The following is a 25,483-nucleotide window of genomic DNA, read 5'->3' as shown; positions in this document are numbered from 1 at the left end:
GTGTAGGGTTTCTGCACTAAAGTTTCTCTGGGAGGGTTGGAGGGATGCTCCATGTTAACTAAAATGGTGCTGTTTTTCTCACCAATGTTAGTTATCCCACAGAGAGGTACTTCCACCTCAGGGAGTCCAGCTTTGCCAGCTGATGATTCCCTTGGAACAGGTGCCACCCCAGGAGAGGTTTCTCCCACCACAGGAATGCTATCCTGAATGGTAGGGTGGTTAGGGGATACTGTGATACCCTTTTTACCTGTTGATGGAGAGGGATCCTGAGTTTTCAGGCCTTCTCTCCTTTGCTTTTTCATTTCACTTGAAATGAGAGGGAACAATTCCTCAGGGATGCCCAGCATGGCTGCATGGGCATAAAACTCTACATCAGCCCAACCTGAGGCCTCTAGGTCATTACCTAAGAGACAGTCTACAGGTAAGCTAGGTGATACCACCACCTGCTTAGGGCCAGTAACTCCACCCCAACTAAACTGAATTATAGCTAAGGGAAGAAACTTAGTGGAGTTATGGACATCAATAATTTTATACTGTTGTCCAATGATGTGTTGTTCAGGAGGCACTAGGTTTTCAGTCACCAAAGTGAAACTGGCACCTGTGTCCCTGTAGGCCAAGGCCTCAACACCATTTATTGAAACTGTCTGCCTGTACTTATCCATTGTAAGGGGACAAGCAGCCAGTGTGGCAAGGCCAGTGCCACTAGGTGTGACAGAAACTGTCTTGGGAGTGACTACCCCAGTTTCTACTATGGACCCATAAGTGAACCCAACTACACCCTTTGCTTGACTGTTGCCAGCAGTCCCACCACTAGTACCACTACTGCTAGGGGCACTAGAGCTTGATGTATTAGTGGTGGTAGGCTCAGGGGGTTTACCTGGACAGGACTTATCCCCTGGCCTATGGCCTCTGTTTTTACACACAAAGCACCAAGGCTTTTTAATGTGTGCAGGTTGGGAAGAAGAGGAAGAATTTGTTTTATCCCCACCCTCTGAAGAGTGTTTAAGATTTGAAGTGGGATCTTTGGTTTTACCCTTATCCCCATGCTTATCTTGAGATTTTTCACCATCTTTCTTCTTATTGCCATCTTTGTCACCCCCTGTATGAACTTTTCTGTTCACCCTTGTTCTGACCCATTTGCCTGCCTTCTTTCCCAATTCTTGGGGAGAGGTCAGATCAGAGTCTACCAGGTACTGGTGCAACAAATCAGACACACAATTATTAAGTATATGCTCTCTCAGGATTGTGTTATACAGGCTTTCATAATCAGTAACTTTACTGCCATGTAACCACCCCTCCAAGGCCTTCACTGAATGGTCAATGAAATCATCCCAGTCTTGTGAAGACTCCTTTTTGGTCTCTCTGAACTTTATCCTGTACTGTTCAGTGGTTAAGCCATAACCATCCAGGAGTGCATTCTTAAGAACTTGGAAATTATTAGCATCATTTTCTTTCACAGTAAGGAGCCTATCCCTACCTTTTCCACTAAATGATAGCCATAGGATAGCAGCCCACTGCCTTTGAGGGACATCCTGTACAACACAGGCCCTCTCAAGTGCAGCAAACCACTTGTTAATGTCATCCCCCTCCTTATAAGGGGGAACTATCTTGTGCAGATTCCTGGAATCATGCTCTTTTGCAGGATGACTATGGGGAATACTGCTGCTGCCACCATGGGTATCTAAACCCAACTTCTGTCTTTCCTTCTCTAATTCAAAAGACTGTCTATCCAAATCCAGCTGTTGCTTTTTAAGCTTCAGTCTGGTTTGTTCCACCCTCAACTTATTGAGTTCCCTCTCTAACATTCTGTCATCAGGGTTGGTGGGAGGGACATTTCTAGAAACAGAGCTATGATGGGAATGAACAGAAGGAGACCTGTCCCTTACAGAAGCCACCCTAACAGCTTGGTTTACAGAAACATTACTACCAGTATGGTGAGAATAAATGCTTTTGCTATGATGTGAGACAACACTATTTATTTGGTGTGGCTCATCCTCATTACCATCTATGCTAGATTGTCTAGTAATGGGCAGGCTAGGAAGTTTCTTTCCTGAATCTTTTCCTGGGGGAGTCCCTGAATCAGATTGGGAACTATTAGGTACTTTTTCAACAGATGGGGCACCTATGGCCTTATCCTGTTCTCTAAGCATGTTAAGTAACAGTTCCAAGGAAGGATTCTTCCCTACACTCAAACCTCTCTCTATACAGAGACTCCTTGCTCTTTTCCAGCTAAGGTTGTCATATGCAAGTTTGGACAGATCAACACTTTGGCCTGTGCCAGACATTTTTTAGAGAGAGTTAAAGTGATAGAAAAAGAGAAAAAAGTTTTCAGAACTTTTTGGAAAGACAGAAAAAAAACTTTTTAAACTTTTAAGAACTTTTTGAAAGTTTAGGAGTACTTTTCAGCACTTAGAAAAGAGTGAAAAGAGGAAATGCAAAACTTTTTGGCTATGTGTATATACACACTGACCTTGTTTTGTATATTTTTCTCTTATGAAAAGTACAATGACAAGAGTGGTAAGTAGTCTCAAGCACTTATCCCACCACTGCACAACCAATGTAGGAGGCTGGACTGGCTTGTAGTGAGTACCAAGGGGTACTTGCACCTTGCACCAGGCCCAGTTATCCCTTATTAGTGTATAGGGTGTCTAGCAGCTTAGGCTGATAGATAATGGTAGCTTAGCAGAGCAGCTTAGGCTGAACTAGGAGACGTGTGAAGCTACTACAGTACCACTTAGTGTCATATGCACAATATCATAAGAAAACACAATACACAGTTATACTAAAAATAAAGGTACTTTATTTTTATGACAATATGCCAAAGTATCTTAGAGTGTACCCTCAGTGAGAGGATAGGAAATATACACAAGATATATATACACAATAGCAAAAATATGCAGTATAGTCTTAGAAAACAGTGCAAAAAATGTATAGTTACAATAGGATGCAATGGGGAAACATAGGGATAGGGGCAACACAAACCATATACTCCAAAAGTGGAATGCGAACCACGAATGGACCCCAAACCTATGTGACCTTGTAGAGGGTCGCTGGGACTATTAGAAAATAGTGAGAGTTAGAAAAATAACCCTCCCCAAGACCCTGAAAAGTGAGTGCAAAGTGCACTAAAGTTCCCCTAAGGACAAAGTAGTCGTGTTAGAGGAATAATGCAGGAAAGACACAAACCAGCAATGCAACAACTGTGGATTTCCAATCTAGGGTACCTGTGGAACAAGGGGACCAAGTCCAAAAGTCACAAGCAAGTCGGAGATGGGCAGATGCCCAGGAAATGCCAGCTGCGGGTGCAAAGAAGCTTCGACTGGACAGAAGAAGCTGAGGTTTCTGCAGGAACGAAAAGGGCTAGAGACTTCCCCTTTGGTGGACGGATCCCTCTCGCCTTGGAGAGTCGTGCAGAAGTGTTTTCCCGCCGGAAGGACGCCAACAAGCCTTGCTAGTCGCAAATCGTGCATTTGGCGTTTTTGGACGCTGCAGGGGCCCAGGAGTGACCAGGAGGTCGCAAATTGGACCTGAAGAGAGAGGGGACGTCGAGCAAGACAAAGAGCCCTCACTGAAGCAGGTAGCACCCGGAGAAGTGCCAGAAACAGGCACTACGAGGATGCGTGAAACGGTGCTCGCCGAAGTTGCACAAAGGAGTCCCACGTCGCCGGAGACCAACTTAGAAAGTCGTGCAATGCAGGTTAGAGTGCCGTAGACCCAGGCTTGGCTGTGCACAAAGGATTTCCGCCGGAAGTGCACAGGGGCCGGAGTAGCTGCAAAGTCGCGGTTCCCAGCAATGCAGCCCAGCGAGGTGAGGCAAGGACTTACCTCCACCAAACTTGGGCTGAAGAGTCACTGGACTGTGGGGGTCACTTGGACAGAGTCGCTGGATTCGAGGGACCTCGCTCGTCGTGCTGAGAGGAGACCCAAGGGACCGGTAATGCAGCTTTTTGGTGCCTGCGGTTGCAGGGGGAAGATTCCGTCGACCCACGGGAGATTTCTTCGGAGCTTCTGGTGCAGAGAGGAGGCAGACTACCCCCACAGCATGCACAAGCAGGAAAACAGTCGAGAAGGCGGCAGGATCAGCGTTACAGAGTTGCAGTAGTCGTCTTTGCTACTATGTTGCAGGTTTGCAGGCTTCCAGCGCGGTCAGCAGTCGATTCCTTATCAGAAGGTGAAGAGAGAGATGCAGAGGAACTCGGCTGAGCTCATGCATTCGTTATCTGAAGTTTCCCCAGAGACAGAGACCCTAAATAGCCAGAAAAGAGGGTTTGGCTACCTAGGAGAGAGGATAGGCTACTAACACCTGAAGGAGCCTATCAGCAGGAGTCTCTGACGTCACCTGGTGGCACTGGCCACTCAGAGCAGTCCAGTGTGCCAGCAGCACCTCTGTTTCCAAGATGGCAGAGGTCTGGAGCACACTGGAGGAGCTCTGGACACCTCCCAGGGAGGTGCAGGTCAGGGGAGTGGTCACTCCCCTTTCCTTTGTCCAGTTTCGCGCCAGAGCAGGGGCTAAGGGGTCCCTGAACCGGTGTAGACTGGCTTATGCAGAATTGGGCACATCTGTGCCCAAGAAAGCATTTCCAGAGGCTGGGGGAGGCTACTCCTCCCCTGCCTTCACACCATTTTCCAAAGGGAGAGGGTGTCACACCCTCTCTCAGAGGAAGTCCTTTGTTCTGCCATCCTGGGCCAGGCCTGGCTGGACCCCAGGAGGGCAGATGCCTGTCTGAGGGGTTGGCAGCAGCAGCAGCTGCAGTGAAACCCCAGGAAGGGCAGTTTGGCAGTACCAGGGTCTGTGCTACAGACCAATGGGATCATGGAATTGTACCAACAATGCCAGGATGGCATAGAGGGGGCAATTCCATGATCATAGACTTGTTACATGGCCATATTCGGAGTTACCATTGTGAAGCTACATATAGGTAGTGACCTATATGTAGTGCACGCGTGTAATGGTGTCCCCGCACTCACAAAGTTCAGGGAATTGGCTCTGAACAATGTGGGGGCACCTTGGCTAGTGCCAGGGTGCCCTCACACTAAGTAACTTTGCACCTAACCTTTACCAGGTAAAGGTTAGACATATAGGTGACTTATAAGTTACTTAAGTGCAGTGTAAAATGGCTGTGAAATAACGTGGACGTTATTTCACTCGGGCTGCAGTGGCAGGCCTGTGTAAGAATTGTCAGAGCTCCCTATGGGTGGCAAAAGAAATGCTGCAGCCCATAGGGATCTCCTGGAACCCCAATACCCTGGGTACCTCAGTACCATATACTAGGGAATTATAAGGGTGTTCCAGTAAGCCAATGTAAATTGGTAAAATTGGTCACTAGCCTGTTAGTGACAATTTAAAAGTAATGAGAGAGCATAACCACTGAGGTTCTGGTTAGCAGAGCCTCAGTGAGACAGTTAGGCACCACACAGGGAACATATACATGCACACCTATGAGCACTGGGGCCCTGTGTGACAGGGTCCCAGTGACACATACATATAGGCCACAAACCTATGAGCACTGGGGTCCTGACCAGCAGGATCCCAGTGACACATAACAAACATACTGAAAACATAGTGTTTTCACTATGAGCACTGAGGCCTGGCTATCAGGATCCCAGTGAGACAGTGAAAACAGTGACAAACACCCTGACATACACTCACAAACAGGCCAAAAGTGGGGGTAACAAGGCTAGAAAGGGGCTACTTTCTCACACCCATGCACAAGAAGGTAGCACCCACAGAAGTCCTTGAACACGGGTTCAAGAAGTCTGAACATGGCGGTTGTCCCAACACTGCAAAAGAGGGTCCCACAACACCTGAGATCAACTCAGGGAGCTGAGCATCGCAGGACAGAGTGCTGGGGACATAGGCTTAGCTGTGCATGCAGGATTCCGTGGAAATGTGCACAGAGGACCCTGTAGCTGCAGTTCACGCGGTGCACAGGATTACTGTCTTGAGAGGGGAGGCAAGGACTTACCTCCTCCAAATTTGGACAGTTGGACCACTGGACAGTCTGGGTCACTTGGGTCCACCACCTGTGTTCAGGTAGCCATACTTGTCAGGATGAGAGGGGTGCCAGAGTACCGGTGACGCTGAAGTTTGGTGCCTGCTGAAGCAGGGGGAAGCTTCCGTCGACCCACTGAAGATTTCTTCATGACTTCCAGTGCAGGATGAAAGCAGGCAGCCCCCAAAGCATGCACCACCAGGAAACAGTTGAGAAAGCCGGCAGGATTAGGTGCTACAATGTCACTGGTAGTCTTCTTGCTACCTTGTTGCAGTTTTGCAGGCGTCCTGGAGCAGTCAGCGGTCGATCCTTGGCAGAAGTCGAAGAGAGAGGTGCAAGGGAACTCTGGTGAATTTGTGCAAGTTGTTATCTGGGGAAAAGCCCACTGGAGAGACCCTAAATAGCCCTCAGAGGAGGATTGGCCACCTAGTCAGGTAAGCACCTATCAGGAGGGGTCTCTGACGTCACCTGCTGGCACTGGCCACTCAGAGACCTCCAGTGTGCCCTCACACCTCTAGATCCAAAATGGCAGAGGTCTGGGACACACTGGAGGAGCTCTGGGCACCACCCCTGGGGTGGTGATGAACAGGGAAGTGGTCACTCCCCTCTCCTTTGTCCAGTTTCGTGCCAGAGCAGGGACTGGGGGATCCCTAAACCGGTGTAGACTGGTTTATGCAAGGAGGGCACCATCTGTGCCCTTCAAAGCATATCCAGACGACGGGAGAGGCTACCCCCTCCCCAGGCTTTAACACCTATTTCCAAAGGGAGAGGGTGTAACACCCTCTCAGAGGAAATTCTTTGTTCTGCCTTCCTGGGACTGGGCTGCCCAGACCCCAGGAGGGCAGAACCCTGCCTGTGGGGTGGCAGCAGCGGTAGCTGCAGAGAAAACCCCAGAGAGCTGGCTTGGCAGTACCCGGGGTCCATAGTGGATCCCGGGGATGCATGGAATTGGCACCCCAATACAAGATTTGGCAAGGGGAGGGCAATTACATGATCTTAGACATGTTACATGGCCATATTCGGAGTTGCCATTGTGAAGCTACATATAGGTATTGACCTATATGTAGTGCACACGTGTAATGGTGTCCCCGCACTCACAAGGTCCGGGGATATGGCCCTGAACTATGTGGGGGCACCTCTCCTAGTGCAAGTCTGCCCTCACACTTAGTAACTTTGCACCTAACATTCAGCAAGTGAAGGTTAGACATATAGGTGACTTATAAGTTACTTAAGTGCAGTGAAAATGGCTGTGAAATAACGTGTGTGTTATTTCACTCAGGCTGCAGTGGCAGTCCTGTGTAAAGGTTTGTTTGAGCTCCCTATGGGTGGCAAAAGAATTGCTGCAGCCCATAGGGATCTCTTGGAACCCCAATACCTTGGGTACCTAGGTACCACATACTAGGGAATTATAAGGGTGTTCCAGTGTGCCGATTGAAATTGGTAAAAGTGGTCACTAGCCTATAGTGACACATTTAAAGGCAGAGAGAGAGCACAAGCACTGAGGTTCTGGTTAGCAGAGCCTAAGTGACACAGTTAGTCACTACACAGGTATACACATTCAGGCCAAAAACTATGAGCACTGGGGTCCCGGCTAGGAGGATCCCAGTGAGACAGGCAAAAACAAAGTTACATACATGTAAAAATGGGGGTAACATGCCAGGCGAGATGGTACTTTCCTACATCCATAACACTAGCATGCTGGCCATATAAACCAGTCTCTCATCACCGCACTAATGAGAAAATAAACTTTATGTACTCCCAAGCCTAGTTCAACTCACATCCTCACCTCCAGACTTACAGGAAAGCAACCACATACCCCAGTATTCAACGACAAAAATAAAACGAGAAATAACAGAACATATATTGCAGCATGCAGTGACCACAAATTCCCAGCAAATAACTTGCGCGCAATCCTCAAAAATCAAAATAAGGAACCAGAATAACAAAACATGCACTGAAAGTGCCAGCCTACACAACTAGTTCCTTGCCATAGACTATGGGACCAGGCTCTCCAAACATGAAAAACACTAAAGACTTAAAACAGTATTCAAGGATGTGGCATTTGGATACACATCTGTACCAAGTACCCATCAAATCAATAAACAGAAAGCCATGCTTTTGAGTGACACTGTATTTGTAGAATTTGTGGTACACTAATGCAAGAACAGAACCAAGGTGCTTGCCCTAGTCAGCTTATGGTTTTCTCAAAGGAAGCTGTAGATATAAGGAATCATAATTTAACAAAAGTGTGTGACTGTACTACAAATATTGGTTAATACACATATTAGAAAACACTGGAAAGGTGAAACTTAACGTACAGAAGCATATACTAATATGGATACAGTGTATGGATGAAAATATATTCAATTGCATATAAAAGCCTGCAAATAAAACTTGCCATAATTCACTCCATGAATGTATGCACGTGCTGAGAGGCCATAAAAGGATTTAACATGTGTTGGCTGCCACTGCAAAGACTCACAAGCTGTACTCACATGATTGATGAAACAAGAAGTTCTAGAGTATAGCTATTAACAAATTGTACAAGAGTAGTAAAGGCTATTTGTTGTTGTTCATATTCAAACTGCCATTTGAGCCTGACGCTACTAGCATCAGACTCCTCTCAAAAATCTTTCAGTGAAACAGGCAGAGTGCTGCACCCTCATTCTTGAGCCAACAAATTCAGTCTTCGTCTGGTCTACACAACTGCAGACCCACTTGAGTGACCACACCAGCAAGCTTTCTTTCTTTGGGCTCCACATGTAAATCTATGGATCAATGAGATAGTGTCTAAGGCTCGCATACCCCCCCCCCCCCCCACCCCACAAAAAACATCCCTCCCTGAAGGTCTTTTTGGGCAGTGTTCTTGAGAGCTCACCAGGACCAAGATTACAATTTCACCTGTTGAGTGATAGGAGCATTTAGGCAAAATAATTTGTCATGCCTTGATCAGCTCCTCAACTGCTACAGATGGCAGAGCTAGAAATAACACAATTATCCCTCAATTGCCAAGGCAGCAGAACAAGTTCTCACCTTTGTCAGAGCAATGTCATGATCAGTTCACTTAACTGATCTCTTATTCTGTGCAGAAAGCAAGGCTTTCCCTTTCACGTCAGACAGCAGAGCTGCCCTTCACCTAACGCAGGAAGCAGAGCCATCCACCACTGGTTAAACAGGGGAGCTATAATTTACTGCAGTTCCAATGACCTGCCCTCTGACTGATGTGTGCCTATCCGGTTACCTGCCTGCTCTGTCAATTTACATCTATCCAGCCATCTACAGTATGACATAGGACCTATAGGTGTGCACCGACACAGCTACATTGACCTAGCCCACACATAGAAGGCGAAGCTCCATAAGCTATGAGACCCCCTTCAAATGCCCTTTTTCCTCATCTTCCACAGCAGGGTGAACCTACCAGGTAACCCTACAATGACACACATGAAAATGTAATTGGTGATTGCAAAGATGTACAAATCATATAAGCATTGCACAAAACATAGATGTGCCTTGCCTGATAAGGGACAACCAAAATAAGAAAAAGGCACTCGTGTAGGGAGACATGGAAATATGGGGCAAGGCTGACTAACAGGATAACCCTTGGCTGAGAAACACACACCTACAGAGATTTAATTTGACGTATCTAAGCAACAAAATAAAATCTCTTACTTTCTAGGATTTCGCAAATCAGAAAAACAGCAATTTCTTATTACAATCACCTCAAACACATAACAATGTAATCAGTCACAGACAATCAACACACTTAGGAAAATACGGTTGTGTTCTGTATAACATAAACGTATACAAAACCCCAAGCAGACAGAATAACTTACACAGCTGATAAGAGTTAGACCTGGTTCAACTGTCCTGCACTCCCACTATAATAAACCAACAGCTCTAAAAACACTTCACCATTCCATGGGCTGTGTCCAAAGGTTGCAACGACCCCAGCCTTTCGAACACAACTACAAAAAAATTCAACATCCAACAGACCATGACATTCACAATATTGCTCACCATAAAGACGACGGTTTGTGAGCAAGCCCACAACAGCTAACACATCTGCAAGGAAAGCATGCCAAACAATTGACAGAGGGAAGGGACAGTGACTAAAAAAGATAAAATTATGTAACTTTGACAAGAACAAGGATGAAAGGATGGTCAAAGCTAACAAACCTACAGTAGACCAGGATGTCCTTGCCAACTACTAGCCTAACACCCACCTACAACTCATCCCCAAAATCACTGAAAGTGCTGTCTATGTTCAATTCCAAGATCACATCAATACTAACCATCTCCTGCACTACCAGAAATACTTCAGATCACACTGCAGCAGAGACCAACACCACAATGCCCTCTTAACCTCAGATGGAGATGACCCCTGCCTCCTGATGTTGCTGGACCTCTGAGCTGCCCTCAATGCAGACAATCACTCCTACCTTATGCACATCCGCAAGTCTCGAATGAGATTAATTGGCAATGTCCTTCACTGATTCTCCTCCTACCTTTCCAGCAGACACCAGTTTGTTCACATGGACACCTTCAAAACACAAAATATCTCTAGAACATGTGGAGTCCCCCAGGGTTCCATACTGTCTCCGACCACCTTTACATGGAGACACTTGGGGGGTTATTCTAACTTTGGAGGAGTGTTAATCCGTCCCAAAAGTGACGGTAAAGTGACGGATATACCACCAGCCGTATTACGAGTTCCATAGGATATAATGGACTCGTAATACGGCTGGTGGTAAATCCGTCACTTTTCCGTCACTTTTGGGACGGATTAACACCTCCTCCAAAGTTAGAATAACCCCCTTGGTGCTCTACACATAAATAACAGCATCAAGATAAACCAATATGCTGATGATACACAACTCTACTTGAAAGTCTCCTTTGCTTCAGACATCCGATGCCTCAAACACTGCTTGCACATCATCCAGTTTCGGATGGCTAGGCCCTACCTGAAGGTGAATCCAACCAAGACAGAATTTCTATTATTTGCCGAGAACAAACAAGATACAGTACTAACTTGGCTCACTGACATGAACTGTGACAGCCTTGAACCCCAACACTCACTGAATGTCAAATCAGAGGAGAGGTTAGTGTTTACCCTGGGCACTAACCTCTCCCTCAAGATACAGATTGCCCCAAAAAACTAAGATGACCTGATACTTGCTTTCTCTCCTAAAGAAAGTCAACCATATGTTCCAGAAAGCAACTTCGGAACTGCTGTTAAAGCTCTTGTATTCTTGCATCTGGATGGTGGTAACCCCCTTCCCGGTGGCCTCCCAGACTCCAAAGTGGCACTCATGGGGCATCCCACACGATACAGCACTGCTCATACAGGGCCTGAAGAAATATGATCATATCAACCCTACCCTGATGGAACTCCACTGCTTCCCATTGTCAGCCAACACCATCTTCAAACCCAGCTGCATCATTTACAAAGGCAACACAACCAAAACCCCTGCTTATCTTGCAGACAAGCTCCCAATATCTGGTGGTTGTCATCACACCCGCAGGCAGGACTCCAGACTAAGAAGCATAAAAATGAAAAAAAAAACAAGACAACAGGTCTTTTCCATCTATATACCTAGAACCTGGAACAACATCGGTGTATCCATCTAGACCGACGTTACTCAAAGTACGGCCCGCGGGCCGCCAGCGGCCCCACGGACCTATCTTGGCGGCCCGCGGACCTCCGAGAAACACCATATAATAATGGCCACTGTACATAAACATAGAAGGGGGCCGCGGGAGCATGCGCAATAGTGGCTACTTCGTGCATGCTCCTGTGGCCCTCCTCTATGTTTACCCGCGGCGGCCATTAGTTATGGCGTTTCCATGACGATCCTGGCTAGTGGTGGGAAGCCAAAGCTCCTTAAAAGTTAGCGCTTGCAGCTAACTTTTACAGGGCTTTTTTGTCTGCTTCCTGTCACCGTCTCCACGTCTGCCGCCCGCCCGCCTGCTCTGCCGTTGTACATTTGTGGCATATTTACAGTGCTTTATTATGGCAGGTAAGGCTCTTTGGTTATTTATTTATTTGTTTTTAATGTCGTGTGTGTGTTACTGGGGTAGGGGTGAGAGCAGATGGCGCTGTGTGCAGATGGCGCTGTGTGTGTATGGCGCTGTGTGTGTTACTGGGGTAGGGGTGAGAGCAGATGGCGCTGTGTGTGTTACTGGGGTAGGGGTGAGAGCAGATGGCGCTGTGTGTGTGTTACTGGGGTAGGGGTGAGAGCAAATGGCGCTGTGTGCAGATGGCGCTGTGTGTGTGTTACTGGGGTAGGGGTGAGAGCAGATGGCGCTGTGTGCTGATGGCGCTGTGTGTGTATGGCACTGTGTGTGTTACTGGGGTAGGGGTGAGAGCAGATGGCGCTGTGTGCAGATGGCGCTGTGTGTGTATGGCACTGTGTGTGTTACTGGGGTAGGGGTGAGAGCAGATGGTGCTGTGTGTGTGTTACTGGGGTAGGGGTGAGAGCAAATGGCGCTGTGTGCAGATGGCGCTGTGTGTGTATGGCGCTGTGTGTGTTACTGGGGTAGGGGTGAGAGCAGATGGCGCTGTGTGTGTATGGCACTGTGTGTGTTACTTGGGTAGGGGGGAGAGCAGATGGCGCTGTGTGCAGATGGCGCTGTGTGTGTATGGCACTGTGTGTGTTACTGGGGTAGGGGTGAGAGCAGATGGCGCTGTGTGTGTGCGCTGTGTGTGTGTTACTGGGGTAGGGGTGAGAGCAAATGGCGCTGTGTGCAGATGGCGCTGTGTGTGTATGGCGCTGTGCGTTTTACTGGGGTGGGGGTGAGAGCAGATGGCGCTGTGTGTGTATGGCACTGTGTGTGTTACTGGGGTAGGGGTGAGAGCAGAGGGCCCTGTGTGCAGACGGCGGTGTGTGTGTTACTGGGGTAGGGGTGAGAGCAGATGGCGCTGTGTGTGTTACTGGGGTAGGGGTGAGAGCAGATGGCGCTGTGTGCAGATGGTGCTTTGTGTGTGTGCACTGTGTGTGTTACTGGGGTAGGTTTGTAGTTATACCTGGATTCAAAATGCAGCATTGTTTAGCAATGTTTTGAAAAAGGGGGCGGGGTGGTTGTGCCCCCTATAAGCCCCCCCCCCACCCACGTTGTCACTTCAGTGCGGCCCTCGGCCGCAAACCATACTGCAATTTTGGCCCCCGAGAAAAAGTTTGTGAGTACCCATGATCTAGACAGTCCCAAAATGCTCCAATTTAGTAAAGAGTTAAAGAGTCACCTCTTTAATACATCACAGTGCATTACCACCCACAATTCTGCTCTATCTCTTATTACTCCCAGGATTTAAGCTTGCCTATGACCATGCACAGTGCTCTGCTGCCGCTTGGAAGGTTTGCAATATCGAAATACCATATACATACCAAGCAACACATACTCTTCTCTGAAAAGGGTAACACACCTGAGAGAGAGTTCTTTATAAGAGTAAAGGCATTATATTATTAACCTGTATGAAATGATTTTTGGAAGGCCTTAACACTGCATTTAAGCATGGCTTTTGCATTTGAAGCTTGCATGATGGACATGTACTTGGTTGAACTGTTGACAAGGACAAATTCCTTTTTTTAAAAAAAATCTTTGTTCTTTCCTCTTAGTTCCGACCTGTGTCATGACCATAAGTATAACATTTCATGACACAAGTATTCTATGGCAACAAATACATGAATAGAGAGTACTAGAGCTGCGTTTCATGACCATTTAACCCATGAACGGAATTACTGCAATGTTAGATTAATCTTAAAAAACTGTTTCTTTCTGAACAGGCTTTGTTAGAAAGATGTGGGAATGGAAATGAAGCAATTTAAATGATGTATTATGCTCACCTATTTTTTCATTATAGAAATTGAGTGGTGGGAAGAAATAAGTATTAAATTATTGTTTAGATGTTAAACATATTGTGCATTTAGAATCTTCTTTGTTAAAACTTGTCATCTTGATGGAAGCTGCCCTGTTCACATGAAGACTTCAAGCGCTGATTGGCTCAAGCTTTATAACTTGTTGCAGTATATAATGTTACAAAAGTGTATTCCCAGACTAAGATATGATGGTAGGGCTATACTTGAGAGACTTGCTAGACTCTCTACTCGCTCTGAGACATTTTGTCCTATTCTCTTTGCTGATGTGTCCTGGATTCATTCTGAGACTAACTTTGCCTTACCTGAACCTACTGCTGAGAGATTCTACTGAAAATTCTCAATGAGATGCTCTATTATAATAATATGCTTTCACATCTGAGGCGGGAACTCTTTAAGAGTTCCTCTGAACTTTATTTTCCCGAAATTAGATTAGATTAGGGACTAGATCTTTATGGGAAACAGTATATGGTCTTTAATTGGCATTGATCTTAAATAATGTGCTAATAAAGATAATGATGAACTAATGACTTAATAAGATATTAAAAATAGAACTCAAACTCTCATTATTTACTCAAACCAAACGGCATTGAATATATGTGTTTTATAAATGTGCAGTTCTTAATATTAATCATTATCTATCGCGACGATCTCACCTCTAGAGCTCAGCAGAGCCTTCAGGATATAAAGGTCCCGCACCGCTAGGGCTCAGTAGAGGTGTGGGACCTTTATATCCTGAAGGCTTGTAATAGTTCTCAGGAAGCGTTGTTTAAAAAGTCGGTCCATCACACCTCAACCGAACTTAATTTTAAAAGAAGGAGCTCCGTCTACCATGATCTCACAAACGGCAATATGTTATAAGGATAAAGTGACTTCACATGTACCACCTCTACACACAGTTATGAACCTGTACTCCAGGCAATTGCCGGACTTTTGATATTACACTTGGACCTAGATCTTGCACCAATACCTGGGCAATGGTCGATACCTGTGAGCACCTACTCTTTCATGTTCTAAGGCAGAACGTTTCACTGGGAGCACCATCTGCTCGTCAGTCTGCCACTATTCACTGATATATCAACCCACCATAAGGACGCCTCACCAGCTGAACAGTACTTGTCTATACCAAAACGTGAATGTACACAATAATGCCTTCATTCATCTTTTACAATCATTACCTCAATATCTCCCATCGCAGATGTCTTCACTTATAGAAATTCTAACTGGAAACAACAGAACTACATCATAGTAACGTCCACCCCGTGCTTCAGTAAATCATTTAATCTTAAACTCTATAAATTATTGCGCAAAACCACTGGCTCTCACCTGAAGGATCAATTTCTGTGCGGTATGAACAGGGTCTGCTGTAATTCGCCGTCAGATCTCGATCTAAACGCCAGTTTCGATTTGTAACAATAAACTCGCTCTGCAGGGGCTTCTATTACAAAAACCTATGCTAGCGGTGCCTGTAGCTGTTTGTCTCGGTCCCCTCCTGATGTTCAACTCTTAGCCTCTGAACTCTTTCCGTAATGGGTATCCGACCTCCCTGGATGCCTCCTTTCCCCTACTAGGGTACGATGGTTCCACCTCATCAAGAATATTTCCAGTTTCGTCTTCAGGAGTGCACCCCAATCCCTGTTGCTTCGCACGTCTCCCCTAAAACCCTGAAAACCGCTTGGACTTTGGTCCAGTTCCCATTAACAATCCAAAAGCCGCCATTTTTGTTTTTCCCGCTCGCTTGAACGATCGAACGTCAACACTGCGAGACAGAGATACTGACTGTCTGTAGTGGCGCGAGTGTGATGACCTCAAACGCAACAGCCGGCTAATATCCGCCATCTTGTGTATGGCGGATTGGAACAAACGAATGGCAAAACAAAAAGCTGAGAAGAGAACAGCGTGAATTACATGGTTCAGGATGTGAAGTTTTCAATTTAAACGCCAAATAGTGCAATGCATTTCTGGCTCTACGTGCTAGCTGACAACATTTTATTAGTGAACGAGCTCCCACCCCCCCCCCCCCCCCAAGTATTTTGCTTGAGTCCTCTTTCTCTCTCTCTCCTCAGGCGATTGGCCACGCTCCTGGAGCGTGCGCGCGTCACTTAGCCTCCTGTAACCTCCCCTCCCCCGCCGCGCCTACCCTGCTGCTGACTCCCAGCGTGGCGTGTTGGCTTTGCTGCGGACTGGAGCGCTACTGATTCCGCTGCTTTCACAGTGTCATAATAGTAACCTCTACCATGGCGGATACCCGGCTTCCACGGCGAATCTTTTTAGCAGCGCTAGCCGGGGTTTACCTGTGTGCTTTCGGGTCGTTCTACGTGCAGCTCCCTGGTGAGTAGCACGTATGAGAAGTGTCTCCACAAGAGATCATTAGTGGACGGGGCATAGAGTGTGGGAAGAAGACAGCTGTAAGGAGGGGAAGGGAGGGCAAGTTATTCCGCCGACCAGTTGGTGAAATTCAAGCTTTATGTTGCAAACAGTACGTAATCAGACAGAGAAAAATGCATGTTTTGAGACGGTTAGTATCACACCCGTTCGTGGAAGTGAGTGGAGGGAACAGAAGGAGAAGGTTCCAAAAGAGTAGCCGGTGTGGGGGGAGTGGTGGAACCCTGGAATGGAGGGGATAGAAACCCGGGAGCAACAGGAGAAAAGAGAGGCCAACTATTTTGGGATGAGCGAAATGTATAATGTAATGATGTGCAAAGCTTATTATTTTATTTGCGTCCTTTGCAAACCTGTATAGGAACGTTTGCGTAGGCATTTTTGCATTACCTCATTAGTTTGAAATATTTACATTTTCAATAATTTATGTTGTTTCCGTGCGTGTAGGGCTAGTAACAATTTCCGTGGTACTCCTTCTTTTGTATGGACTGTTATACTGTGAGTATTGTGAACATTAGTTATGTAGCTGTCATATTTGCTAAGTTTTAGTAATAAGTGACTTGAACGTATTGCTTGTTGGTGGTTTTACAGATTTTCTATCTTCGTATCTCATTGATTGGCACCCAGGTCAGGCCAGTTTTCAAGGGCATGTGTGGTTAAAAAGTAGTTAAGCAGTGGTTGTAGCAAGTTTGGCTGCTGTCCTTCAAGAAACGGGAACAACGTACAGCTCCAAGCTCACCAGTGTGCCACGTTCTTTCATTTTTAGTGCAGCTGTCTGGTAGTGAGATGTCCCCTAAACGTTTTTCACAGCTTATTGAGTAAATATGTTTAGTAATATTAAGCTCTAGCATGCTCTGGTCAGCCACTCGCACATACACTCGTGCGCTCGCATATGCACTCAGACTTCTTACCCCAGTCACTTTCTTATTCTACTCTAGTTTCTCATACCCCTTACATTCACACATCACTACCCACGGCCTTCTGGCAGTTCCCCTTTCTTCAGCCCCTGTTCATTCGTTCTCAACGCCTCTGTCTTGATACCTCTTACCAGCTGTCCATCTTGAGTGCTAATTTTCATTCTCACTGCTTCTCGTTGCAGTCCTGAAGTTGAATGTTGGACTCGTAGTGTATCGGACACAGGCACCAATAACAGTTGCAACTCTGTCAGGCTTGCTTTAATTTCCCAAGCCAGTGCTGTCTGTGCTGCATCAAGAGTCCAGTGAGCCGTTTCTTCGGTATTATTTGAACAAAAAAGCAGTATGTTCTGGGTCGTAAAAATCTAATTCGACATATTCAATATGTGCATGAATTAGTTATTTGACATAGGATAGGTAAATATACCAGACATAACATTGCAAAGGAGGATGAAAAAGAGAATTATGTATTTAATTTCAGAAAAGGTAGAACATAATACAGAATTAAAAATATGTTCATGGTGAAGTGGAACAGGGCTCAAGTGAGTGGCAGGTGTGCAAGAACAGTGTTATAAAGACAGTGCAGTAGAGCGACTGTCGGGTACACTGCAGTAGCAACTATTATTGTATAAATTGAACGTGTACAGTAAACCAAGATCTTGTTAGGGCAGCCCATTGACTTTTGTGTAATTTATAATTGTTTCCCCCCCCCCCTGCCATTTGCTACTGCTTGTTAGATTGCTCTTAAGGAACTACCATTTTTTCTCATATATGTTCACACAAGTTTCTGAGTTTGAGCTTGTACATCCTTTCATATACTATGGGTGTAGTGGACACCGCTTGTAGGGAGTGTGCCTGAGAACCTTGGAGAGAGACTAGCTTAGGTAGAGAAACTGCACTGAGGCGCGCCTTTCAGGGAGTTCATACTTAACCACTGAACTCCCAGCAGCCCGTGTAGAGCTCACAATATCTTGGAGGCATTTCAGAGAACGAAGAAAGATCTTGCTGCTCCAGAGGGATCAGGACGGTGAGACCATGTGTCCCTGCTTATGTAAATGAAGGAAAACGGCCCTAAATGGAAGGAAGTTACACAGACCTATAGCCCACACCTCCTGTCTGTGACATCACTGATGCTTTTGACACCCGACGCCGTACCCAGCAGCGGTACTTTCAAATACTGGGCCCTTCTCTGAAGATTGTTAGAATTAGGCCCCCAGCTCAAATGCAGCCGAAACTGGGTTCTACGTCAGGCACTATTTGCTTGTCCATTAATCACACACGATGTTTGTCCACGTGTAAGTTATCACATTTTCCCACGAAGCACTTAATAGCTGTTTCTTGTGATTGACTGACTTTGTTAAAAGGGTTTTGTTTCTGATTGGCTGGCTGAAAGCTTGGATTTCCGCTAACCGCCCGAAAAGCTGTGCCTTGCGGATGGCTGACTGGTCCAAGCTAGGTCTTGGGACTCGGCTTTGCTGCAGCTTAGCTGGGATTTGATCAGTTGCTCCGTGCTTCAGATTTTCGGAACAGCTGTGCTTGCAGTTGTAAGTAAAGGCAGAACAAGAAACCGAACTGAACTGCTAAAAACTTTGAGTGAAAGACTGTTGAGGTTTAAGAAGTGAGACCAATCGGCCCCTAGTGTATGCAACGCATAGTGTGAAGGTTTTATTGCGCTGTGTATTAAATGCATGGGATCTGCTCCACTTTGTTTATTAGTTTGATGATTATCCCTGCCCAGAGAAGATTAAATTCATCTAAATTTGCAATTCAGTTGTTGCTCTTCTCTCTCTAACCTCTAAGGTGCAGGCTTAAGAGCCGTGGCTTGTGTGTGTGTCTTCCCACCAATGTGTACAAGTTCGTAGCATTTTCTAAATCGGCATATGATAGTACGAACTTAAAATACACACATCAATGTGTCTTCCGACAATGCATAGTTAATTTCTCCATCCTTGATACACCACTGGAATTCAACATATAGCACACGAAACTAACGACTAGTTGCTGTTGGTAATTCTAATTGCCCCAGCCCTTCTGGCAGCACATCATGTTTTCAAAAGAACGTATTTTGTGATTAAACGAGCGTGCCGAGAGCGGCGGTATAGTTAGCGTTAAACTGGCGCTGATCTGTGTCCCTTCTCTGTGAAACTCATTAAACAGGAGGGCGATGGTTGCAGAGGGTGCTGTGGCTTAAGACAAGTTAAAAACAAGTTTGACTGCTCTTGATCAATCTGTTTGAGAGCAGCTGCCATGGGATGTCATGGTCACGACAGCGAGATAAATGTATTGTGGAAGTGATTGCCACTTCTGATCATGGTTTCTTGATTTGATGGGTGAGGCGCTTGGCAGCACTTCCTGTGCAAGTGATTGTCCGCTACCACCTCCGTGCTGCAGTTGACTCAGCTGTTTGCCCTGCCCGCTGCCACTCGCAGGACTTCTTGCAGCTGTTCTCTTTCTTTTGGCCTATCGCCTGCGCAACTTTTGTGTCCCCAAAGGAGGGCTGAGCGAACGTTTATTAAAGGGTGGGTCTCTCATGGTGGTCTGTTTCCTTCATAGACCTCGGATGTGGCCTGGGTCTATGTCTTACTTGAAACCTCATCAGAGAGGCCTGGAAGCTTGACTCGAGCGTGCTGTACAGATTGTCGCACAGTCACAAGGCCACAGCTGAACCGTGTCAGCCACATCAGTATTGTGAGGAGCGCAGAACCCTTTCGGCGAGAAACGAGACATTCCTGAGGTCGTCGAAGCAGTGCAGTGAGGCCCTGGGGTGAGGGGCACTAAATGTTGGCACCTGAAGAGACATGCCCTCGTTTCATTGTGACTGGATAAAAAAATATCAGTGGCAAGTGTACTACCAACCTCACACTCATTCCATCTCTGTGACAGAACGGAGGCAGATGCAAGCTTAAACCTCACCCACTTAGCATCTGATTTTGATTCACTTTTGTGTTTATCTGTATTTTTTTTGCTATTTCTTTAGCACCCTCCCTACTACCACCTTGGAAGGAACTATTCCGTGCTAGCTGCTAGGATGCAGCATCGGAATGTTAGGGCTTCCTCCTCTAACCTCAAAACAGCAGTGACTGAACCCTGCCTCTGTCGGATGACTTGATCTGCATCTGTTTTGCAGCAGTGCCTATCACTTAGAGCAGGGTTAAAGGCGCCCCACCTCGATCCCCGCACACATGACGCGCCTTGCCTATCAGTGCAGCGCTTTAACCTTACATCTAGCGTTTGTTGTAGCACCCAACAAGGTTACCCTCGTCTGTTCGAAGTTATACAAGTTCGATATTGTAGCTGGGGTGGGGGAAGGGGTAGCTCGAATTTTGTAGTCTCCGGTGAGATCAAGTTTTATATTGGACCCTTGTGGGTTTGGAGTGCCACAGAAATATTCAACTAAGGAGCGCATGGAGGAAAGCTTTCTGCTGAAATGTCATTGGTTTTAATCGGCTTTCTTTAACAATTGTGCACACTGTTCCCTGATCTACACCTTGCATACTAAATAACAAACGGAGATTTACTCTATCTTTTTATGTACAAAGATAGTGCTGTTTTTAATCGAAATCAAATGTTGTGCAGAGAGCAGATCTGTGAATCCATATTAATCGGAGCACTGTGTCATTGATCTAGGAAATGAATGAGAAGCCTTCTTGGAGAAGGAGGGATTACTCGCCTGTTACCCAAAACCACGGCCGCTGGAATTGTGTCCAGGATTGACTAAATTATGCAGCAAGAAAAATAAATTTTCCAGTGTAATACAGCACATTATGTGATGATATTATTTAATTTATTTGTCATTTTTAGGGTCGAGCGCACAAGGGCTCAGTCCCTGTTGTAATCTCTCTTTGGGCTTTTAACAATGACCCTGTCACTTTCATTGGTTCGTGGGCTTGCCTTTTAAAATAGTCGTGATTTCGTTAGTGAAAGGTATGCATAAGTGTAGCAAGTTGGCTCTGTATATACTATTTCAAAGTAAGAAATAGTGTGCACAGAGTCCAAGGGTTCCCCTTAGAGGTAAGATAGTGGCAAAAGCAGATAATTCCAATGCTCTATTTTGTGGTAGTGTGGTCGAGCAGTAGGCTTATCAGAGGGTAGTGTTAAGCATTTGTTGTACACACACAAGAAATAAATGAGGGACACACACTCAAAGACTTACTCCAGGCCAATAGGTTTTTATATTGAAAAAATATATTTTCTTAGTTTATTTTAAGAACCACAGGTTCAAGATTTACGTTAAACACTTTAAATGTAAGGTACTTCCCTTAGATACTTTAGGAACTTTGAATAAAAGCAAGATCACATATAGTCTTTGTAAAAATGGCAATAAGCTATTTTCAAAGTGGACACAGTGGACACATAGGCCCTTATGGAGAACAGGGGTGCTCCGGTTCCAGTCTGCCAGCAGGTAAATACCTGCGTCCTTGGGGGGCAGACCAGGGATGTTTTGTAGAGCATTTGGGGTGGGGGGGGGAGAAGACACAAGTAGGCACACAAAACACACCCTCAATGGCACAGGAGCGGCCGGGTGCAGTGTGCAAAGCAGGCGTCTGGTTTCAGGTAGTAAACAATGGATGGATCCGGGGTTCACTCTAGCGGTGCAGGCAGGCACAGGGGGGGCTTCTCGGGACAGCCACCACCTGGGCAAGGCAAAGGGTCGCCTGTGGGTCACTCCTGCGCTGAGGTTAGGTTCCTTCAGGTCCTGCGGGTGCAGTGTTGGTTCTAGGCATCTGCTCCCTTGTTACAGGCAGTCATGGTCAGGGGGAGCCTCTGGATTCTCTCTGCAGGCGTCGCTGTGGGGGCTCAGGGGGGTTGTCTCTGGTTACTCACGGGCTCGTAGTCGCCGGGGAGTCCTCCCTGAGGTGTTTGTTCTCTGGATCTCGAGCCGGGGGCGTCTGGTGCAGAGTGTGAAGTCTCACGGCTCCGGCGGGAAATGTGCAGTCTTTGAAAGTTGCTTCTTTGTTGCATGAAGTAGCTGGTTTTGAACAGGGCAGCTGTTCACAGGAGTTTCTGGGTCCTTTAGTCCAGGGCAGTCCTCTGAGGCTTCAGAGGTCGCTGGTCCCTGCCGGATGCGTCGCTGGAGCAGGTTTTTGAAGTTGGCGACAGGCCGGTAGGGCTGGGACCAAAGCAGTTGTCGTCTTCCTCCTTCTCTGCAGGCTTGTAGGTCAGCAGTCCTTGTTTCTTCAGGATGCAGGAATATAGTTTCCTAGGTTCTGGGGAGCCCCTAAATACTGAATTTAGGGGTGTGTTTAGGTCTGGGAGGGCAGTAGCCAATGGCTACTGTCCTTGAGGGTGGCTACACCCTCTTTGTGCCTCCTCCCTGTGGGGAGGGGGGCACATCCCTAATCCTATTGGGTGAATCCTTCAAACTCAAGATGGAGGATTTCTCAAGGCAGGGGTCACCTCAGCTCAGGACACTTTAGGGGCTGTCCTGACTGGTGGGTGACTCCTCCTTGTTTTTCTCATTATCTTCTCCAGCCTTGCCGCCAGAAGTGGGGGCAGTGGCCAGAGGGGTGGGCATCTCCTATCTGGGATGTCCTGGGGTGCTGTAACAAAAGGGGTGAGCCTTTGAGGCTCACCGCCAGGTGTTACAGTTCCTGCATGGGGAGGTGAGAAGCACCTCCACCCAGTACAGGCTTTGTTCCTGGCCACAGAGTGACAAAGGAACTCTCCCCATCTGGCCAGCAACATGTCTGGTGTGTGGCAGACTGACTGAAACTGGTCAGCCTACACTAGAAGTCAAATTGGTATTCAGGGGGCATCTCTAAGATGCCCTCTGGGTGTATGTTACAATAAATTGCACACTGGCATCAGTGTGCATTTATTGTGCCGAGAGGTTTGACACTAAACTTCCCAGATTTCAGTGTAGCCATTATGGAACCGTGGAGTTTGTGTTTGACAAACTCTCAGACCATATACTCTTATGGCTACCCTGCACTTACAATGTCTAAGGTTTTGCTTAGACACTGTAGGGGCATAGTGCTCACGCACATATGCCCTCACCTGTGGTATAGTGCACCCTGCCTTAGGGCTGTAAGGCCTGATAGAGGGGTGATTTACCTATGCCACAGGCAGTGTGAGGTTGGCACGGCACTCTGAGGGGAGTGCCATGTCGACTTAGTCATTTTCTCCCCACCAGCACACACAAGCTGTGAGGCAGTGTGCATGTGCTGAGTGAGGGGTCCCCATGGTGGCATAAGACATGCTGCAGCCATTAGAGACCTTCCCTGGCATCAGGGCTCTTGGTACCAGTTACAAGGGACTTACCTGAGTGCCAGGGTTGTGCCAATTGTGGGGACAAAGGTACAGTTTAGGGAAAAAACACTGGTGCTGGGACCTGGTTAGCAGGGTCCCAGCACACTTTCAAATCAAAACTTAGCATCAGCAAAGGCAAAAAGTTAGGGGGTAACTATGCCAAGGAGGCATTTCCTTACAATCATGCCTTTTCCAGTGTTTAGCCCTCCACCGGCCAACTACTGAAAACATACGAGGCTCCATGTTTTCAGCCAGGTTTCTGCGCTACTTTATCTTTTTATTTTCCACACAGGGCAGTCGCGTTGGGTTTTACGTAGCGTGATCGTGCCGTTTTTTTTTTTTTTACATAGCACAATCGCCCTTGTTTTTTTTTTTTTTTTTTTTTCTTTCAATATATGCAGCAATAAAAGTCAGTTTAGGAGTTTACAACGCTAATAGCTCTAACTTGAGCAAATGCGAGACCTGTTTTATTGCAAATGCTTGTTACTCACGTTCACATTCTCTGGTCAAAGTTTTCACCTCTTTTAATACTGGTTGTTTAACAACCAAAAGCAGCTATAAGCAACTTAAATACAACTATTCCACTTTTGCAAAGGAACTTCCACTGTGGGAACACGTCACAATGTATTTAGGGCCAGATGTAGCAAGCAGTTTTGCCCATTCTGTGTCTATGGGAAAATGTGTTCGTACGTATGGGCCTTAGTTACTTTTGATCTGTTTTTGCTAGAAACATTTATTTTTGGTTAGAATCCGCAGACTGCATAGTAGATGATGGATTAAGAATATAAAAAAAAATGTTTAATTATGTGCTTTGTATGTCTTCCTTGGCATTGTGTGCTGTCGGTCGTTTGTTGAAGCATATGTAAGGGGGGACGTTTGAACCAGCAGCTTCCTCTGGAGTTGGCACTCTCTTACAGCAAAGCAGTTGTCACCCTTTTTGCACCCTGTTCAGCTGTACTGCCCTAGACGCCTTTGTATATATCTGCAAACTATGTTTCATCGAAACATCCACCCACAAGTGACTAATCAAAGTCTTTCAAATATTGCATTTAACAGGTTATGGTCGTCTTAGTGGGAGAACCGAATTGCTTGCACTCTCTCTTATTCCCCCAGTGGAGCACTGCCACAAGGTGCCTCGGGGAATTCGTATCCATGTCATCGGTCGCACTTTTTGACATGAACTATGGACTTTTTTAAGAAGATGTTTAATTTATGATAGTACTACAATCAAAGGAAAATTGTTAATGTTATGCTTGTGCTTTGAGATCTGCACACCTTTGTAGATTATTGAACTGAACGTTATGCTGAAATAGTCTGCCTTCTCTGGATTGTTGTTATGGGCTCATTGCTTCTCAAACATGTTGATTCGCGATTGTAAACATGAAGTCTGTAGCCGTATGTTAACGGCAGCTCCTGCATGCCTGTATTTTTCCTTAAAAGACATAACCCTCCATCCGTTCCTTACTCCTTATTCCACTCCCACACACACACACACACCAACCTGTGCAGGGGCTCTGATTGAGATACTACCTAGGTTGCCCGATCAGTGTGCCAGTTGGTAGAGGTTTATGATCTGGATGGACTTTCAAAGTGATCCATACTGTAACCTCAAAGGTGTACACTACCATGCCTTCCTGTTTGGGGATTGTGTGGTTGGAGGCGTTCTGTGGCACTGTGGTGTTACAGACCCATTAATCTACTAACGGGTGATGGCTATCAGTTTCGTTTCTTCCATCCCATATGTTCAAAACCCACATAGTGCTCCATATTTGAGCCTTCTTCCTTGCTCAGTGCATGCACAATATGGTTGATGTAGTGAATAGTTGACATCCTCAATGGGGTGCATGTTTTGTCTAGGGACTCAGCACTAGAAGCCAAATTCTGCTTTCATGACCCTCTTGCACCCCACCCACACCCCCATGTATGATTTCCTATCTTTGTTGACCAACTAAGAAGTTATTCTGATGTTTGACCTGTAGCTGGAATATGCGCCCAGCTCAACCAAGCCATTCTGCTCTGTAATATAGCCCATGAAAATCCTCTTGTCTGTTATTTGCTGGTAATCTAAAATTGT

General features: G+C 46.3%; 2 protein-coding genes across 3 annotated transcripts in view; one reads left to right on the top strand and one right to left on the bottom strand.

Moving 5' to 3' along the window:
- NCAPH2 (non-SMC condensin II complex subunit H2) overlaps positions 1–15,616 on the bottom strand; it is a 177,826-nt gene extending 162,210 nt beyond the window's left edge. The window contains exon 1 of the mRNA XM_069229446.1: positions 15,191–15,616. The gene's annotated coding sequence lies outside the window, so the exon portion shown is untranslated. The remainder of the gene's footprint in view (positions 1–15,190) is intronic.
- A 332-nt stretch (positions 15,617–15,948) lies between these two features.
- The window catches only part of LMF2 (lipase maturation factor 2), a 75,724-nt gene continuing 66,189 nt past the window's right edge, over positions 15,949–25,483 (top strand). For both annotated transcript variants that reach the window (XM_069229445.1, XM_069229444.1), the window contains exon 1: positions 15,949–16,195. In XM_069229445.1, coding sequence (XP_069085546.1) covers positions 16,102–16,195 — 94 coding nt within the window. In that variant the 5' untranslated portion in view covers positions 15,949–16,101. The remainder of the gene's footprint in view (positions 16,196–25,483) is intronic.

This window comes from Pleurodeles waltl, chromosome 4_1, assembly GCF_031143425.1.
Source record: "Pleurodeles waltl isolate 20211129_DDA chromosome 4_1, aPleWal1.hap1.20221129, whole genome shotgun sequence".
Classification (NCBI taxonomy): Eukaryota; Metazoa; Chordata; class Amphibia; order Caudata; family Salamandridae; genus Pleurodeles; species Pleurodeles waltl.
The sequence above is the reverse complement of the archived record's forward strand: the minus strand, read 5'-3'. Positions and strand labels throughout refer to the sequence as shown.